This window comes from Lethenteron reissneri, chromosome 36, assembly GCF_015708825.2.
Source record: "Lethenteron reissneri isolate LAM-NWPU_2019-01 chromosome 36, ASM1570882v1, whole genome shotgun sequence".
Taxonomy (NCBI): domain Eukaryota; kingdom Metazoa; phylum Chordata; class Hyperoartia; order Petromyzontiformes; family Petromyzontidae; genus Lethenteron; species Lethenteron reissneri.
This window is the reverse complement of record NC_083814.1, coordinates 3,097,729-3,117,855: the sequence shown is the minus strand read 5'-3', so window position 1 is coordinate 3,117,855 and position 20,127 is coordinate 3,097,729. Positions and strand designations below refer to the sequence as shown.

The 20,127-nt window shown below is 47.5% G+C and overlaps 1 protein-coding gene across 1 annotated transcript; it reads right to left on the bottom strand.

The window, feature by feature from the left end:
• Positions 1 to 11,164: 11,164 nt before the first annotated feature.
• Positions 11,165 to 19,963, bottom strand: SSR3 (signal sequence receptor subunit 3). The gene is made up of 6 exons (XM_061566046.1): positions 19,689 to 19,963; positions 16,999 to 17,125; positions 16,339 to 16,437; positions 15,567 to 15,698; positions 13,633 to 13,723; positions 11,165 to 11,323 (listed from the first exon to the last, which is right to left on the bottom strand). The coding sequence occupies exons 1-5, from the start codon at positions 19,822 to 19,824 to the stop codon at positions 13,660 to 13,662; spliced, it is 558 nt and encodes a 185-aa protein (XP_061422030.1). The 5' UTR covers positions 19,825 to 19,963; the 3' UTR covers positions 11,165 to 11,323; positions 13,633 to 13,659.
• Between the last annotated feature and the right edge of the window lie 164 nt (positions 19,964 to 20,127).

The following is a 20,127-nucleotide window of genomic DNA, read 5'->3' as shown; positions in this document are numbered from 1 at the left end:
AGAGAGAGAAAGAGACGCGCAAACTCCAAATATACAGCAGCAGGCGTCAGGGTCGCGATCCAACCCACGACCTCCTGTATACCAGGCGAGGTAGTTAACATCTCGTCGGCGCGACGTCTATAAGCCGAGGTGGACAATTGCTGGTTGATAAGCTTTTGCAAAACCCGATTTTAAAAAAAGTGCAAAACATACCTATGAGCCTAACGAACAGCGCATTTAATCAGCGTATACGTTACCTGTTGTGACATGAATAATGAATCACGAATAGTGCCAACTCGCAACGCGCCACGGCACACAGTGTTCACGCGCGCGCCAGAGACACAGAGAGAGAGAGACAGAATGACTCAGAGGCGCGAGGATGAACCACAGCAAGCGAGACGGTGGCACTCCCCCCTCCCCCCCCACCTTCTAAGTCTTGCAATGCTCCGTTTCTGAAGGTGTTATCGGCCCCGTAATGAGTGTGTCTACGCGTGGAAGAAACCCGGAGCACCACGCCGGGCGCGAGCAATGAAATCGGCTCGTGCGTGAGACGCGAGTCGGTGAAATCGGCTCGTGGGTTAGACGCGAGTCGGTGAAATCAGCTCGTGCGTGAGACGCGAGTCGGTGAAATCGGCTCGTGGGTGAGACGCGAGTCGGTGAAATCAGCTCGTGCGTGAGACGCGAGTCGGTGAAATCGGCTCGTGGGTGAGACGCGAGTCGGTGAAATCGGCTCGTGGGTGAGACGCAAGTCGGTGAAATCGGCTCGTGGGTGAGACGCGAGTCGGTGAAATCGGCTCGTGCGTGAGACGCGAGTCGGTGAAATCGGCTCGTGGGTGAGACGCGAGTCGGTGAAATCGGCTCGTGGGTGAGACGCGAGTCGGTGAAATCGGCTCGTGGGTGAGACGCGAGTCGGTGAAATCGGCTCGTGCGTGAGACGCGAGTCGGTGAAATCGGCTCGTGGGTGAGACGCGAGTCGGTGAAATTGGCTCGTGCGTGAGACGCGAGTCGGTGAAATCGGCTCGTGGGTGAGACGCGAGTCGGTGAAATCGGCTCGTGGGTGAGACGCAAGTCGGTGAAATCGGCTCGTGGGTGAGACGCGAGTCGGTGAAATCGGCTCGTGGGTGAGACGTGAGTCGGTGAAATCGGCTCGTGCGTTAGATGCGAGGCGGTGAAATCGGCTCGTTGGTTAGATGCAAGTCGGTGAAATCGGCTCGTGCGTTAGACGTGAGACGGTGAAATCGGCTCGTGTGTTAGATGCGAGGCGGTGAAATCGGTTCGTGCGTGAGACGCGAGGCAGTGAAATCGGCTCGTGGGTTAGACGCGAGTCGGTGAAATCAGCTCGTGCGTGAGACGCGAGTCGGTGAAATCGGCTCGTGGGTGAGACGCGAGGCGGTCAAATCGGCTCGTGCGTTAGACGCGAGTCGGTGAAATCGGCTCGTGGGTTAGACGCGAGTCGGTGAAATCGGCTCGTGGGTGAGACGCGAGTCGGACCGTTTGTTCGCCGTCGCGAGGCAGGGAGAGAGAAACAGCAACGGCTTGGGAGGAATGCCTTTGCCTGGAACGGCGATGCATCAATGCACGGTTACGGTGAAGGTAGCGAGTGTGAGTGAGTCAGAGGACAACAACTGGGAGACGTTCCACACACAGACCCACTCATTCTCCTGACCCCTGGATGGAAGTTGCGCTGAGTCAACACCCCCCCCCCCCCCCGACCAGAATTTGAACTCACACCCTTCCGATTGTGAGTCACAAAATCACTATGGCTGGATAATTGGTATAAATAAATGACACTGTAAGAAGAGATGCACTTGTTTATTATTCATCGCTCAAAAAAAGTTGCAAGAGTCATCGAAACATGACTTGCGCCATAATCCTCCCTATCTGCAAAACTCTGTCCAATCTCTTCAGTGTGCGGAAAAAAAGGCGCCGCATCACCTTCAACATCACAGCGAGATGTTGACTACCTCGCCTGGTATACAGGAGGTCGTGGGTTCGATCCCGACCCCGACGACGCCTGCTGCTGTATATTTGGAGTTTGCGTGTGTCGCTCTCCACATGGTCGCGTGGATTTTGCTCCGGGTCCTGCGGGTTTTCCCTCCACGTTTCGAATCAACATCACGCGTTTAGAGTATTTAGCTGATGTACATGTCCACGTGATAAGCCACTTCGTTGGTCTATCATTTGTGGCCAAGTCGCTTCTGAAAAAGAGCTACATAGCTCAATGGGCCTTACCCGGTAAAAGAAAAAGAAAAGTTTCGTTTTTAGTTTAAATACAGTTACCTTCATGTTGTCTGTGCGTCGCTTGTGGTCACGTTTACCAATGTTTTGTCTTAACCTGCAGCAGAATGCATGAGCCAAATGAACAAGGATGTTGTGACGGGTGGACACGTGCCGTGCAGGGTGGAGGAGGGCAGGTTACCGAGACAGGCAATTGGAGTGGCACCCAAATAAGATAAAATAGTTAAGAGTAAATTGACCATGGGGTTTGTTAGCGCCGGCTCCAGCTCCTCTCGGATGGCGGTCGGGGGGGGGGGGTCCCAGTCGAGCCTCGTGTGGGGAGGCCACCGTGACGGCGATCCACCGCTAAGGTGGTTGAGTGAACTTCATAGCTGTCAACCCCTGTTCAAAGCCCGACCTTTTTACAGACCAATTCAGACCTTATTGGTCACCCCGTGTGCCCTTATAAATCTCAACGTTCATCCTACAAAGTCCCATCACAAGCGAGAAACACAAACAAAATAGACACGTTAAATTTCGATTTAAAGCTTTCGTGACTGCAGCAGGGATTCATCTTCTTGGTTCTTTCGGTAAAGTCACGTAGAATGGAAATAATAAAATAATAAAAATAAAACAGAATAAAATACAAATCTGACGACGTTTCGGCCACAACGCAAGCAGCTGTCATCAGGTGAAGAACAGGGCTGTCGGAAAGACAGCGTCAGACAGACCTGTTCTTCACCTGAGGACGGCTGCTTGCGTTGTGGCCGAAACGTCGTGAGAATTGTATTTTATTCTGTTTTATTTTTATTATTTTATTATTTCCCTTCTACGTGACTTTACCGAAAGAACCAAGAAGAGAAATAGACACATTTTTTTGTTGACCGCATTGAAACGGCTGTACGCAGTATGGACCTGAGAACTCAATTTGCCTGTACAAGAATACGGAGTAAACCATATGGGTTGGCAGCTATGAAACTTTGCTGGTGTCAAAGGGACATTTGGTGGCGCGTGGTTCATCCCAACGACCCCCCCCCCCTACTCTCGTTTTGTGCCGACCCTGGGGTTTAGTGGCGCTGAGACGCACCGAGTGATCCACTCGGTCACACAAAAAACCCCTCGTGAGCAGTGGCGTAGTAACGACGACATCACAGGTGGCGTAGTAACGACGACATCACAGGTGGCGTAGTAACGACATTGTCAGTTCAGGGGGTTGCGACAATCAGTCAGGGTGGGGCCCCAGTATTTGATTTGTCTCGCACGGCGGCACCGAGGCTATACATCGCTGCTGCTCATATTGCCTCGTCGCATCGTTACACAAGTTTGCTGTTGTTTACACTACAGGGTGATTGAAAACATGTTTTAACGCTTATATGGGACTATCGTTTTGAATGGAAAAAAAATTAACCCGTAAAAACTACGTTTTTCACTATAAATCCTTTATATGCGTGGCATCGGTTTCATTTTATTATTCATTTCTGTTTTTCTTGAGTAAGCAAGCAAGTGAAGTTAATATGAAGAATTTGAAAATGAAAGATCACCTCTTGACATGCCCCGTATATTCCCGAGGGCACTAGCGTTGACCTGTTTTACCACTTTCAAGAACCTGGCGGCTTCAATGTAACTGCTCTATAAATAGTCTCCATTGTACAGCGTGGGGGCAGGGATTTCATGCCATGTGGTTAGTCAACATTTGCGTCATCATGAAACGGGCGGCTACAGTCCTCTCGTCCTCTGGCTTGAGATGGCTGCCACCTATGGGTCAGATGATTGTCTGCCACAATTAAGCAATTGGCAATTAAATATTTTGTAAAAAAATTCCTAAACAGTGTAAAATTTTGGAAAAACATTTTCATGAAAGTTTATTGTCAAGCACAACGAGTCTGTGTGCAAAATGTCAGCTCGATTGGATCACGGGAAGTGGGTTAAAAAACGACCGAAAGATTTGCACGGTCGTAAGCAAGCAAGCAAGCACGCAAGCAAGCAAGCAAGCACGCACGCACGCACGCACGCAAGCAAGCAAGCGAACTTAATATAAAGGATTTAAGAACGGATAATACACTGTACAGTGATAACAAATGTAATGTTAGTAGCTTCAACAAGTCAAACAGTCTTCACTTGTTCGCCATCGTTGTCAAAGCGTTGCCTGGAATCTTCTCCAGGTGGTCTCCAGAGCCCAAAGGCGGCACATTTCTCGTTGTTGCAAATTCTCAGAAGTGTTTACAAATAAATATTTTAAAGCTCCCTGTTAAATACAGATACCATGTGGGTTGTCAAGAACGGGCCCCAGCTGGTAGCTGTGGCCACAAGGGGGTGGGAGGGCGGGCTGGGTTTGGTGCAGGGCACCCCCAGACCCCCTGCGCTCGTGACGCCCCAGCTCGTGGTGGTGGATGAGGGCAGCATGCAGTGTCCGGGCAGCGGGAGTCTCTTGCCGACACCCCGTGGGACAGGGCTATTGACACTCAGTGTCTCGATACCGACGTCCAGGCACCATTGATCGATCGAATCTAAAAAAAAATTAACGTAGACTCTCATCGTAAACACTCGCTTGGATGCCAGTCAGCCAATTATCGTGACAATCGCCCTACTCGACTCAACTTTGTCCGACATGATAACAACACGTTACTCATCGGTGTCACACGTAAAGCCCTTTGACAATCCACTGCTGGATGAGGGCCTCCCCATGCCATGCGGTCATGGGGCGGGGGGGGGGGATTAGACCATAATACGTCACCGCGCTTTGTGAGTGCAAAATTGGCGAATGCGGACGGCAGAGCCGTGGACGCGAAGACTTTGCAGTTTGTTTATTTGGCGAATGCTTTGTCACAGTCAAAACACCACCAGATACATTAACTAAATATATAGAGAGATAAATAAATCAATGTTCTTTAAGTGGACGTCAGACACCCCCCCCCCACACATAGCCACAGAGCCACTCTGCAGCCTCCTCCTCCAGCACGTGCCGGGCCACAGCCTTGCGCGTCACTCCGTGACGTGGTGCTGCCCCCTCTCACATGTCCTGCTGCTTTATAGCGGTGCTCATCACGTGGCAATTAAACTGGGGGGTTTGTTTAGTTTAGTCCTCAGAGTTGGAGTCTGCTGAATGAAGTTACAAAACCAAATTCAAAGTAATTTCCTGCTCGAATAATGAAGGTGTTTGGGTTAGATCGTGGGCGTATGTGTCGTTAACAACACATTGATACTTACGTAAACTAACTAAAAAAAACATTTATGAATAATATTGTTCGCGAAAGCCTCCTACGTGTCAAACCAAAGTCATGTCCAGCTCGAGTGAGCATTGAGGCGATGCACATCTCGTGTGGTGGAAATTCCATGGCAGACGCGAGTTTCTCCACACGACCACCAGTACCTATTTTATCGACCCTAGAGAGAGATGATGGGCATGTCAACCTTCAAGCAGGATTTGAACTAACAACCTTCCAATTGCGAGCCGCTTGCCCCTACAGCTGAACCAGTAAACGTGCCAACGTTGAACCAACGTTCGATGCTGTTGTTTGTTTCGTCCTGGGGCGCCATCTGGCCGGTAGTCTTAATCAAGGTGTCGGTGAAATGAGCGCCACGCGCGCCTTTGTCTTCTGTCACTTCGAATTGTTCGCCCGGCATGGACAACGGATAGAGTCGGGGGCTGGACAGCGCCCCGAGCCGAGCCAGGGGTCAGCGTCAAGGTCAATCCACGCGACCCCTCTCCCCGCTGTCTCGTTCGTTAGTTTCACCTTTCCGCCCGCTGTGTGGCACGTCGCAGGGGTGGGGCTCGAGTGTTGCGATGTAACTTGGGCATAAGTGAGTCAGGTGGGGTGGGGGGGGGTTGTTGTTTTTTGCAGAAACAGCACTCGGGATCGGGTGGCATGCGAAGGAGCAGGGGGGTATCGGTGTCTGCCCGCGCTGCCGTGAGCTGTGCGAGCGGTCCGAGGGAGTTTCACCTCTCTCACCTTCCCTTCAATTATTCACGGAATATTATTGCTTTACTCATCGCGGCAAGGTTCAATGCCCTCCACGGTGCAGGCAGGCCTCTGCGGGATTTCCTCGCCGCTGCTGCGTCGCCGCCGCCGTCGCCGCAGAGTTCCACACGCGCGGCCCCGACTTGTATTTGTGTCAATCCACTGCTGGATGAGGGCCGGCCTACACCGCGTGGGGTCGTGGGAGTAACTTGACCGGACTTGGTTCACCACGCCGGTCGATGCGGGCTGGTGAATGCGGACAGCGATGCTTTGCGCTGCCCCTGCGCTGCGTCACACGTGGCCACCCAGCCTATGACGCCTGCTATGCACGGTGGTCACCCTCCCGAGGGCTATCCAGGCTTCAGGCTGCTTAGCTTCCAAGAGCTGACGAGTTCGAGTGAAATGTTGCTGGTGTCACAGCACGAGACGAAGACGTTTCCATGAGGAACTCTTGCAGTAAGCAGTGCACCACCCTGTCAGAGAACGTCCCCCGAAGATAACGTCACAAAGCTACTTACAGTTTCTAGTGCCTTTAATCGCCTCGTTATCCACACTAGTTGGGGGGGGGCGACTTTACATGCCTCGCGAAGATTGTGATTGTGAGCTGTCATCGTTGTTGACCGTGGCGAGACGATCGTCGAGTTGCTAAGCTTGAGAATCGGGTCTCAGCATTCAGACCCCCGAGATCTCAGCAGCGGCTCGGCGTCTCCGACGTGACAGCAACCTCTTGAGGAGACGGACTTATAACACGTATGGGTTTGTGGTAAGGGATCAAATTTGCCGTTTGCGAATGTGGCAATCATTGTCGGTGTCTCTGACACGCGGCCACGTGCCTATCGCCATGTTCAGGCGGACGGCAACTGCCCAACGTGGCACGCGTGCCAACAGCGAGGTCTGCAGCATGGCCTACTCTCAACACGAAACTTCACAACACTTGACACACATTCCGAGTGAACACGCGAGACCTCTAATGCACAATCTCACTCGTGGAGGAGAGACACAAGCAATGTGTTAAGTATACACACGTACTTAAAGTTTACATGTTCAACATAGTTTAACCAACCTTGGCTAGGCAGTGGAACGAGCAGAGCACTCAACCCGCAAATCAAAAGGTTACAAGTTCAAATTCTGGTCAGAAGGTCAACTCGTCCCCATCGTACCTCGATCAACACATAAACAATGAGTTGATGTCTTTATGAGTCGTACCACCACTCCATGGGCAGTGGAGCTTGTCCGTCCGATGAGAAAACCTGCCCCCCCCCCCCCCCCCCCCATGAGAACGAGGAATTCCCACCACTGCCTGAGTGACGCCAACAGGAATGAGCCTCGCCTCGAAGAGAGAGCAGGCGAGTCTTGTCGGACGCCACGGTGGCTCGGAGATGTTGACTACCTCGCCTGGTATACAGGAGGTCGTGGGTTCTATTCCGACACCGACGCCTGTCAATTCGGAGTCTGCGTGTCTCTCTCCCCGTGGTCAGGTGGATTTTTCTCCCGGACCTCCGGTTTTTCCCTTCACATTCAGAATCATGCGTTTTGAGTATTTGGCTGCTATAATTTTCCACGTGTAAATAAGCCACTGCGCTGAGCTGTCATTTGTGGCCAGGTCAGTGGGCCTTACCTGGTAAAATAATAAAAAGTGTATTATTTATCTCCACAATCCTGGTTCAGCATTTGCTTACAGGGTCCAGGGAGGGCACAATGGATCGTCCGTAACAGCAAACATCTAATCCATAGCAGATGCGTTGCGGGCTCTTTAGTAGAACCAACACGCGCTCGTGAATCGAATGCCCTTTAATTAGCTGAACGACTGAGGTGTGCTTTGTGCAGCCATCTGCTTTAATTAGCCACACGGTCATTACAATGAATGTTTAATGAGGTTGTTTTGTTCACGTGCACAGGCCTGTCGGTGACTGGTGTCAGCATATTTTGATAGCGAGGGTAAGTGCATTCACATGCACTCTTCACGTTACATTCCCTCACTGCCCTGTTGGTGGTTAGATGTGAACCACCTCGCCAGGTATGCAGGAGGTCGTGGGTTCGATCCCAATGCTGACGCCTGTATATCTGGAGTTTGCGTGTTCTCCCCGTGGTCGTGGATTTTTCTCCAGGTCCTCCGGTTTCCCCCGTCGCATTTAGAATCAACGTGCGTTTTAGAGTATTTGGCTGCTATAAACATTTCCACGTGATCAGCCACTTTGGTGAGTTATCATTTGTGGCCAGGTCGCTTCTGAAAAAAAGCTATATATAGCTCAGTCGGCCTTTCCTGGTAAAATAGTTAATAATTTTATCGTTTATTCTCCCACCAGATGGTGATGAAGATTCCACGGTGCAGTACTGTATGAGAGAGGCAGCATAGAATATTGATGCAACTACTAGAGAAATTAATACGATTCTTAAGACACAATTCTGGTCTTCCCCATCAGACGACTGGTCCTTTTGGACAAATTTGACAGAAACTTTTTTGTTCAAGCAACAAATTCAACGTGCAGCAGAATCTTCGTGCAATCGCTTCTCAAGACGCTTTACAAACGACAGTTATGCAAGGGATGCCAAGAGGCAAACGCCCACGAGGAAAATAATAAAAAGCACCCACCGAGTCTAACGGCTTGCCTAGTTCGAAGATCGCTCTGCTCTCATTGGCGACGAGCTGTCACAGGGGAAGCCGACGCAGGGAACACAATCGGAGTATGAAGGTGGAGAACTATTCAAATCGGATTGGTCATCAGGGAAAACTAAATGGAAAATTATGGGTCAGTTGGGATACCGTCAGGATAAATTATGGGGATTGGTGGAGAGACATGGAAAGTTCTAGAAAGGATGGGGAAGAGAAGAAAGGGTGGGAGAGACGGGATGGGGCACCTAAACGGAGTGATTCCCCATTGCGTGGCATTCGTACGTAGATTGAACTTCTTTCGCGCCGTACGTAACCAACAGCGCTAATCGGAGTGGGAACAAATCGACGGTGCGGGTTCTGTGCGGAAGCCATAATAAATACGAAGTTCAAGACTCACCCGGGCTGGCACTCCTTGACACGAGAAAGGCCCATTGCCCAATACCGCCCCTCAAGGCCGTCATTATCATATATATTGGGGGGGGGGGGAACACATACCCCCCAATATTCAAATATGCTCAAAATGTCCCCCCCAATATATTGCTATAAAATAGATTTTTGTTTATATGATTGTGGTTATGGTTGTACTTTATTAATCCCTAATCTCTGCCATTACATACAATGAAACAAGAAAAGGTAAAAAAGTAAAACAGAGCAATGTAATAAAATACACTATTAGACATTGTTGTAAAAAATAAATAAAAAGTCCATCCTATGTGTTAGTGAATTTTTTTTATATTTTAGGCAGGAAATTCATTTTCAAATTTAGATATTTTTCTGGGGGGGGGGACCCCAGACCCCCTGCAAGATTTGGTCCCCTCCAATGTTGACTCCATGGCTACGGCCTTGATGTCACCTATATAATAGCACTGGTCAACAAAAAAAACTTTTTTTTCTGGCCTGGACTCTTGCAGCTGTTTTAGACTAATTTCAGGGTGCTGATTCCAAATCTGATCTCAGATTTGCTCTATCACATCTCATTTTTATGCTATCGGCATACCCCATTTTCATTGATTTTACCCGAAATTAACTCTGTCACTTATGATTGCAAGTTGTTGCGAGTCAGTGACTGCTTTAGTGTTAAAATATGGTGCTGTATTTTTAGGATAGTGTGTTTATAATATAATTTTATGTAGATATCCACATTTATTACAATTTTTCTTCTGCAGTTTTTATTGAAAATGCAATATTTGATATCTCAAAAACCTGATGTGATAGACAAAAACTGATGCCAGATTTGGAATCAGCACCCCAAAATTACCTTAAAACCGTTGGAATACCTTATGCCAGAAAAAGTGTGTTGACCAGTGTTATTTAAGGCAGTGCTATTGAAGAATGTTGGTTTTGTTGTGCATCACATGTTAACATGTGACACTCGATTGGGGAGGGGACAGGGTAGAAAACGTGGGGTGAGAGAAGCAAGCAGCACAGCGCCAGGGTCCAGGATGACGCGATGACCGCCAGGGACAACCCTTCAACTCGTCCAAAAGAACCCTTTCGAGCTGGTTTCAGATTTCTACCTCTCATCAGCAGACCTTTTAAACACACGCCGTTGCCAGATGTTATTGGTGCGCTTTGTTACTGTGCCACCAACACCGCACTCCCACCCTTGAGGTTATATATTGTTTACTTCCGTTCATATATTGCTCGTTTTCCCTTTCAGACATGTAAATTCCCTTGCCAACACTATAATAAATGTTTGGAAGAAAAAAAAGTCCCACAAACTAAAGATGATACAGGGGGTGTGCCCGTTTAAAAGTTTGTATTTATATTTAGCAACTTCCTTAGCTTTCATAGTAAAAACATTTTTTTTAATCCTGCTTCACTATGCCAGCATAGTGAAGCAGGATTTCTCCACAAATCTGGCTGTCGCCTGATGAAGCTAGTTGTAATTACTGGCGAAACGTCGTACTCAGTTTGTAAATGTTGTGGATTTGCTCTCTAACACACCGGTTAGTGCTGTACTAGTAACGAATTAGCATGTTCTGTTTACGTGACAAACCTTACTAGTTGGCTGTGTCGGGTGGTGGCGTGTGTAACGGCATTTATATTTAGGCGATCTAACCCAAAAAAACTTACGTAATGGATAAATGTGTCGTTAACCCACCACCTCTCGACACAGCCAATTAGTAAGGTTTGTCACGTTAATGAAACGTGCCAATTATTTAGTACTTCAGAGTCCACTGGTGGTGTTGGAGAGTAAATCCACAACATTTACAATTTGAGTACCGTGACATTTCGCTGGCAATTACAGCCAGCATCATCGGGCGATTTGCCAGCATTGTGAAAAGATGTCCCACTGGACATCTGCGAAAAAGATCTTCATAGCTCATTGGATTCCGACAGTCTAAATAAAGATTCTTATTTTTTTTAAAATAACACATTTAGTGATGCAAACTTAAGTAAACAACCGGCTTTTATTGAAAGTTCGACGACAAATCTCAGCACGGACCTCAAGACATGCTGCATTTATAAAATGGGGGCCCCCCATATAACTTCATAAATGCAATTGACAGTGATGGCGTGTGGCTTCCAAACACCATCCAAAGACTTCCAGCTAATGGGGGCAAGCAGGTGGTCGTCCAGGGCCACCAGCAGTCCAGAAGGGTGTGTGCACAAACACAAACACAGATGACAAAGTCAATGTCAGACAAAAATGCAGATAAAGAACCTCACAGTTAAACGCAGTTTTGCACCAATACTTTGGATACGTTATGAAAACGTACGCATGGTGCATATAATATTGGAAGACCAACAGCATTTCAATGGTTTGTTAACTGCAAACCTAACACAAGCCGTACAATACGTGTGTTTATAAAGCATCCTGTAGCTGATTTTTGCAAAAGAAAAAACAGATTACTATTTTATGGCACCTTTTTGCCAGTATCAAAGTATGAAAAATAAGAATAGATTTAACCTTTTCTGGCAATAAAACAGGAAGTGTTAAGATGTTCTAAAAGCAAATAGAAACCTTTTGGCAGGAATCAAGTCTGCATTAACCACACGTACTTGTGGTGAGATACAAACAAACATGCTCTGGTAATAATGTGCATTCACCACAAGTGTGGTTAATGCAGACTTGAAAAAGGAATCATATTGCTGTTTGAACATGTTTTATTGTCAGAAAGGGTAAAATATTCTTATTTTTCATACATTACTACTTGTCATGAAAAAAAAGGTCAAGTCAAAAGGATAAATATACGCTATGTTTAAAATAATGACCGCGCACTTCAAATAGCGCAGTAGTTCAGCAGGGATACGAATGGGGGGGGGAACGCAAACTTCAATAAAATTAGAAATGCTGTGGCGACACTCGTGCATAAGCACGAATAACTAAAAAAACAGTCATCAATACCACTGCCATAAAATGCAAACACGTCAATTGTGCTATTAAGGGCAATTTCCCAGGATGTTACCTATTATACCTTTTCCCAACAGTGTTATTTAATAAAATGTATTAAGACGTTTCTGCTGGGCCCAAACAAGCAGACAGTGTCCACTTCAGACATTTTTTAAATCGGCAAAATATATTTTGACTGCCAGGCTACAGCAGCGGCACAGTCTGCCCAGTCTTCCTCAGGGGTTATTCGGGCCCACGCCAAATGTGCCGACTGCCACTTTAGTGGCATTGGCAGCCAATCACAAGTATCACAAGTATCATGTGAGCAGACATCCCTCCTGTCATCCGACTGCTGTAGAAGTCAATCAAATAAAACCCAGCTGGCCCCATGTTACATTATAATCACTTACTTAGGCTGTGTGTGTGTATCCCAGAGGGTTGCATTAACACTTTAAGATTAAGTTCGAAACATGTTAACAAGTGGCCTTTAAATACACTGCCACAGCGCCCTCTATTGGAGCCACTCGGATGAAACTGCTTGACATTACGCACACGTAAACATTGTAAATGTTGTGGATTTGCTCTCTAACACACCGGTGTGCTGTACTAGTAACGAATTGGCATGTTCTGTTTACGTGACAAATCTTACTAAGTGGCAGTGCCAGGTGGTGGCGGGTTTTAACGGCACATTTATATTAATGAGATCTAACCCCAAAAAAAAACGATATTATGGATAACGCACATTACAGCTGGTGGGGTATTTGCCTGCATACTGAGAAGCCCCACACTCCCCAGAATCCTTTGCATGCCATGTCTGTACTACATCCAGCTGTAAAGATATACATGCAGCTGTCAACAGAAATACAGCCCCAACACGAACCTACAGCCTTGACACCAACCCAGCCTCCACACTAACCCACATACAGCAAGTATAATAGAATTCCATTCATCTGGCTATGTCAGGGTAATACAAGTGCCGGATGGAGTCCAGCACATACACTACTGACAGCACTCCATGCTCCCAGGTCAAGCAGCAGTTCTCTATATAACTACAGGTAGTCCCCGACTTACGATGGAGATGCGTTATGACGACCCCATCGTAAGTCGAAAATATCGTAAGTCGAAGATGGCCTAGCCTACCCAGGAGTCTTAAAGAATGGTGATAATTTAGCAAAACATAGCAATTTACAGTACCGTACTGTATAAACTATGCGTACAGTACATCCAGGCAGCGTCCCAATGTACAGTATCGTACCTCGTGCGCTGCTGCGTTTGCCTGCCGCGCGAAATGTAAAATATTTTACTATTTTGTCATATCGCTATCGCCATCGTAAGATCGAAATATATCGTACGTCGGGGACTACCTGTATATACATTTTCATTACTGCAGGGCTGTGTATGTGTATCTGTTGAACTTCTTTCGGATGAATACTGCGTTGGTATTCAAGTTAATCCTGCTGTACCCCATTTTTCTGCGGGATAAGTTGCTCGTCGAGGACATAATCAACGGAGCACAGTAAACGTACCTGAGTTGTGGCGCTGAGTGAGGAATGTTAGCGGCTGGTCGACAGCAGGGCAATGAGACCGGCCGAGGAACCCATGGACAGGATGTAGTTTCTGATTGCAGGCATCACAGTCAAGGTCACAGTTGTAGAGTGGCCACAGGCAAAATGTTCATTTACATGAAGCAATACCCTACGTAAGGAGGTTTTGACAAATAAGAGCGGCTAAGATCAAAATACCCCGAATGCGCCCATTCTCAACAGATCTCAGAATTCAATAATACTATAAATAATTTAAACTTGTAAGAGAGAGAGAGAGAGGATGATTGGAGGCATGAGGAACCATAGACAAGTGGGAGTGCAGTCACGCGGAGAACCGGCACCAACAATTGCCCAGGCTCTGCGGTAGTCGACATGTACGCAAGTTGAACATCTTTCACATTGTACGCAGCCAACCAATGAATGGGTTTTTTACATGTGGGAGGAATCCTGAGCACTCTGGGAAAACCCAATGTGTGCGAGGGGGAAACACTATATCCCATACAGGTGGTATCCACTCATTTTTCCCCCGCCTACAGTGCTGCATGAGGCATGCATAGCCGCCGCCACCACCACCCAGAAGCTACGCAGGGGTGACCACCATGCACAACAAGTTGTCATAGTCAATAATGGGGCTCCATTATTGACTATGACAACTTGTGTAGCAAAATCCAAATCAGAATCTAAATCTTTGTCCTGGAGAAATCCAATTAACTATGAAGCTCATTTTCACAATGTCCATAGTTGTACTCTACTTATATGATCCCACATATGAACCTTATGGTGGGACCTCAGGATCCCATAAGCTCCCGGCTCTCGCATAAACATTATATTAAGTAAACAAAAACTTTGCTTTTTTACCAATGGGTTTGAAGGATGGTGGCAAGTGTTGTCTTGTAAAACTTTGCCTTTAAACCTGAAAACTGCTTACCTGCAGTACTTCTAATTAAATACACTATAGAAAAAATAATTTACACCCCTCGTCAATCGTGTTTCTCAATGTGGATTTGTGAACGCACTTTGTAAACAGTACATAAAATAGTACGCGTTTTCAATGCGTTGTTCATATTGTAACAAGCGTTTATACCAATGTTACTCTACGGAGTAGTGGGTCGCCGCTCCTCTTATCCGCATTGATACGAGCGGTATGTGAGGACTACGGCTGCACAGATGCATACGGACAATAGAAGTATTATCAAACAGGAGGAATTAACGGTGCGACGCATCTCATCTGTTAAATATCTGCAGGTAATAGGATTGTCATCGATTGATCCTGGCTGCACACATTGGTGGGTCACAAATAATAATGTAGATAAGAGAGCAGTTTCACCATATTATGCAAACCGTGATGACAAATAAAGGACTTAAGTCGTGTAGGCAGTTTGAGCAGCTTTGGATAAGACTTATGATCCTGCCCGTACCAGAGCATGGAGTGCATTCGCTTTTCAGCTCTTCTGCACATTCGTCCTCGCTGCTGCGCTTGGACACAACATGACAACAGAATGATCCGCGCCAGGTGGGTCGCGGCGTTTATGTGCGCGGTGGGACGGAGTCACCAAAAATTCATTAATTACGATTTTAACGTCCGTTTATTCGGGACCCCGGGGTCCCGCCATAAGGTTCATGTGCTCCCTGCCGTAGACACTGACCAGTGTGAAGTATGGTCAAATAAGACCCCTGACCTGCACGGCGTGGGGAGGCCCTCATCTAGCCGTGGATTGGCAAAAGGGATGTACGTGTACATTGCCAGCGTGAGAATCTATTTTAATTTCTTAAACCGATGAGTCATTTTAAGCTTTGCGTAAAATTCCAACGACCAAAGACTCCTTCGTACGAGTTCGCGGCTCAGCCCAGGCGGAGGGCCGGTGGACCCGAGCAGGAGGGAGAACCGGTGGGGCCAGAGGGCAGGGCAAGGATACACGGTGGGGTTGAAGTTCTTGAGCAGGAAGAACGAGGCGACAATGATGAGCACAAGGAAGAGGGTGTTGTTGTAGAAGATGGAGAAGGTGGTTGCCTCATAGTCCGCCACCTCGTTCTTCTTCCATAGGATCCTGCGAAGACCGGGGTTCCATCGCGAGAAAACAAGAGACCCCCCATTGAGAAATGATTCACAATCTCATTTTCATTCACCTTACTGGCACCACCATTGAGAAATTATTCACAATCTAATTTTCATTCACAAACCTTAATAGTACCCCCCATTGAGAAATTATTCACAATCTCATTTGCATTCACAAACCTTAATAGTACCCCCCATTGAGAAATTATTCACAATCTCATTTGCATTCACAGACATTACTGGCACCACCATTGAGAAATGATTCACAATCTCATTTTCATTCACCTTACTGGCACCCCCCATTGAGAAATGATTCACAATCACGTTTTCATTCACAAATTATTACTGGCACTGCCGAGGTCCCAGGTTCGAATCCCAGACAGCAGCCTGTGATTAAACCGGATTGTCTGGTGTAATGAGTTGATGGGTTTCAGCTTCGTCAGCAATGATTTGTGGGTTGATGTTGACGTTGTTTGTACCGTCTCACTTTTATTGGCCAACTCATTCGTTCCGTTTCATTTGTTCCAACCCGTGCACACATTTTCATAAATTGTCAATAACCGATTCTTACACAACTGAATACAAGCATCGTGACAGTGAGAATAGCTCAATACGAGTGGCGCATTACACACCTCTCGTCTTTCTCCTTCTTGGACATCTTCTTGTTGTCAGCCTCGGGAAGCTTGCGGAGAACCTCACGTGCCACCGCATCCTCTCGCTTCTGCACCACCCTGAGCAGAATGCACACCACCCCACGCGATTCAGACAACTCCCAGGCGATGCAGCACAATTCCATAAAACCAATCAAGACTATTCTGATGGGAATATCGTTTGCGTGAATAGAATGGACAACGGTGGTTAGTACTCTCTCTAGAAAAGTTAGCACCACCGTTTTATCCTTGTTATAATCATAAGAAGTACAATCTACATATTTAGCACTCTTCTTCAGGCATTTAAATGCACTTCAAGGAAGTCAACAGTGGCTGTCATAAGACAAGACTCATAGTGCAGTGGTTAGCACAATGCACTATGAAATCCAGCCAACTGAGTTTGATTCCTGGCTCCGTTGAACGCCATTGGCGAGTGATAATACCTCCGGCTAGCACGGTTGGCTATGTACGGTGCAAAAGAAATTCAACCGAAGCAGTCCAGCATCCCACTTCACCGACCCGCACTGACCAGCCTCAAGTTTGGCCAAACAACCCCACAATTGATACAAGGCGGTAGGCTTTCAACCAACAGTGCAGATATACATGACATGGGCCGGTTATTGCACAGTGCGGGACCCTCACTTGTGCTTCAGAATGAACTTCATGTTCTTGTAGGCCATGGCCACCAGCCACGTGCTCGCGATGGTCATCACGCCGAACAGCACGGCCGACTGGAACAGATCCATCTGCCAGATCCGCCAGTACAGCCCTGCAGGGGAAGGGCAACGCACACGCATGGACACCGCATAGGCAGCACATCTTTGCAAGAAGCATGCATGTGTGATGTGGTAAATGGAAGATCATAAAATATACGGTTTTTTTGGGTTAGATCGTGTAAATATAAATCTATGGTTAAACCCGTCACCATCCGTAACATCCAATTAGTAAGGTTTTTCACTTAAACAGAACATGCCAATTCGTGACTAGTACAGCACACCTGTGTGTTGGGGAGCAAATACACAACAAATCCCACCCACCATTGTCTAGAATGCCCTTGCTCAAGCCATCCATGCCCAAAATTGTATTATTTTTGTTCGCATCAAATTCATTGGGGAAAAAAAAAACACAAATTAATATTGTCTCCTGCAGTCATTGTTAATTCTGCCGAGACCAATAACTTACGAGACTTAGGAACCCGGTTTAATGACAGGCTGCCAAAACCCAGATACAAATTCACTATCTCAGTCATCGCTGATCAGTGCTCTGATGCCAGAGCCACTGTTAATAGAGGATGTTGTCATTGGGGGACTAATGTTCCTGTTACCCATAGATTGTAGTTGGTTGTGCAACCTATACATCCCAATGAGACCACATTACCTGCAACACAAGTCATAAATAACCCTAAACAATTTATGTTGTCTTCTTGGTTCTTTCGGTAAAGTCACGTAGAAGGGAAGTAAGAAAATAATAAAAATAAAACATAATAAAATTATTCTCACGACGTTTCGGCCACAATGCAAGCAGCCGTCCTCAGGTGAAAACCAGGTCCGTCGAGGCGACAGAGTCTGAATGAAACAGCACACGAGCTTGGAGCATATATGGTTCTTTCCGTTTCATTCAGACTCTGTCGCCTCGACGGACCTGGTTTTCACCTGAGGACGGCTGCTTGCGTTGTGGCCGAAACGTCATGAGAATAATTTTATTATGTTTTATTTTTATTATTTTCTTACTTCCCTTCTACGTGACTTTACCGAAAGAACCAAGAATATGAATCCATGCAGTCACGAAAGCTTTAAATCGAAATTTTACCACGTTCTGTCTGCTAATCGTAACCAAACGGACGCGACTTTCAAAGTAAATCATCTGCGTCGCTAACTTGACTGTCCACGTGGCTGGCCGGGGAGGAGGGGGGAGTAGCATGTCCGTGTCAGCAGAGCCAAGTTATCTTTCGCTTCAGGTTCAACAGCCACGACCACGAGAGGCCCATTAGCATAGCGTCATCAACATGAACACGGCGTCGTCAACGTTTACCGACACGATGCTCTTGCCGAGATGTTAACTACCTCGCCTGGTGTACAGGAGGTCGTGGGTTCGATCCCGTCCCTGACGCCTGCTGCTATATATTTGGAGTTTGCGTGTCTCTCTTTCATCATCACGGTGGCTAGGAGATGTTAACTACCTCGCCTGATATGCAGGAGGTCCATGGGTTCGATCCCGTCCCTGACGCCTGCTGCTGTATGTTTGGAGTTTGCGTGTCTCTCTCATCATCATCACGGTGACTATGAGATGTTAACTACCTCGCCTGGTATACAGGAGGTCGTGGGTTCGATCCCGACCCTGACGCCTGCTGCTGTATATTTGGAGTTTGTGGTGTCTGTCTCTCTCCCCGTGATCGCGTTGATTTTTCTCCGGGTCCTCCGTTTTTTTCCCCTCCACATTTAGAATCAACATCACGCGTTCAGAGCATTTGGCTGCCGCTGCTATAACTTTCCACGTGATGATCAGCCACTTCGTTGAGCTATCGTTTGTGGCCAGGTCGCTGCTGAAAGAGAGCTACGTCGCTCAGTGGCTTTTATCTGGCAAATTATTAAAAAAAAGTTTAGTTTATTTCACACGGGTGAAGATTCAAATTAATAATTCCCACCGACGCCAAACTCTCAGCGCCAACGTTCCCACACGTGGCAATGAGAAACAGACCGAGGATAGACACCGAAAATCAACAAAATCCATGTGCCCATAGAGGAACGCGTTCGATCACCGCCATATGGATCGGTACCACAGGGCCCACAGACTGGACGTGGCAAAAGGGTTATTAATTAAAAAAATGATTTTACCGTCGCCAAACCGTCTAAAAAAATTGCCACAAACTTTTCTTTGAAGAGCTATTTCTTTCAAGAGTTGAGTATTAATTTCAACCAAAAGCGACTAAAGTTAACAGTAGCTAAAGTGAAGATTTCATTTTTTTTGCACCCCCATTTAAAAGTCGCAATTACAATTCCTCACGCGCTTAGGCGGTGCCAGGAGCGAGGCGCGCTCCAATTGGGTGAGGAGCGCCACCTCGACCGACAGCCAGCCAATGAGAGACGGCGACATGTCGCGTTTGCCCTATCCGTACTAGTAAATACAACGCCCGCCTGATGAGTTTATATATATTTTACATTTCTTAAAATCTCAATTCGCGACAGGAGCTTTCAACGCTTCTGCCCAAAGCACGCGCTGGCTCAGTTTATTATTTTGCGTGTTACTTTCCTCGCGAGTGAAAACACCCCACCGAGGAAAAATGAAAAAGTAAACCCCCACACACACACAAAAATCTCTCCTCTCTCACTCACAGATGGGAATGGCCGACACGATGAAGGCGTTGCCGTAGAACAGCGCCGCCGACTTGGTGGACACGGAGCGGCTGAAGTCCTGGAGCAGCAGCTCCTCCTCGGAGGCGGCTCCGCGGCCGCTCTGCTTGGGCGCCATGGTCGACGAGGGGAGCGTCTGGACGACTTCTGCTGCTGCTGCGGCTGGAGGAAGGAGGAGGAGGAAGGGGCGAGCGAGAGAGAGAGAAGTCGGCAAAAGGGGAGGAGAGGTCCGTCCCCCGACTCGCGTCAAGCGAAGTGCCGCGTCAACGTTTCGCCGTGAGGGGGGGGGGGGTGAGACGTCATCGGGACGCGCGGTCTTGTTGTGAAGTGTTGTGAAGCGGCGCGGCCATCTTGGGTGAGGGGGTTGGGTGAGTTCGGCACGCGCAGGATTTCGCGACTAACATCTGGGGGGGGGGGGCGG

What these genes read in the sequence shown, in the direction of transcription:
- SSR3 (XM_061566046.1), bottom strand. Translation starts at nt 19,824, where the DNA reads ATGGCGCCCAAGCAGAGCGGCCGCGGAGCCGCCTCCGAGGAGGAGCTG. An exon ending in CGTGTCGGCCATTCCCATCT is followed by an intron (nt 17,126 to 19,688) that starts GTGAGTGAGAGA and finishes CTTCCCCTGCAG; the next exon opens with GGCTGTACTGGCGGATCTGG. An exon ending in AAGAACTTCAACCCCACCGT is followed by an intron (nt 13,724 to 15,566) that starts GTATCCTTGCCC and finishes GCCTGCAATCAG; the next exon opens with AAACTACATCCTGTCCATGG.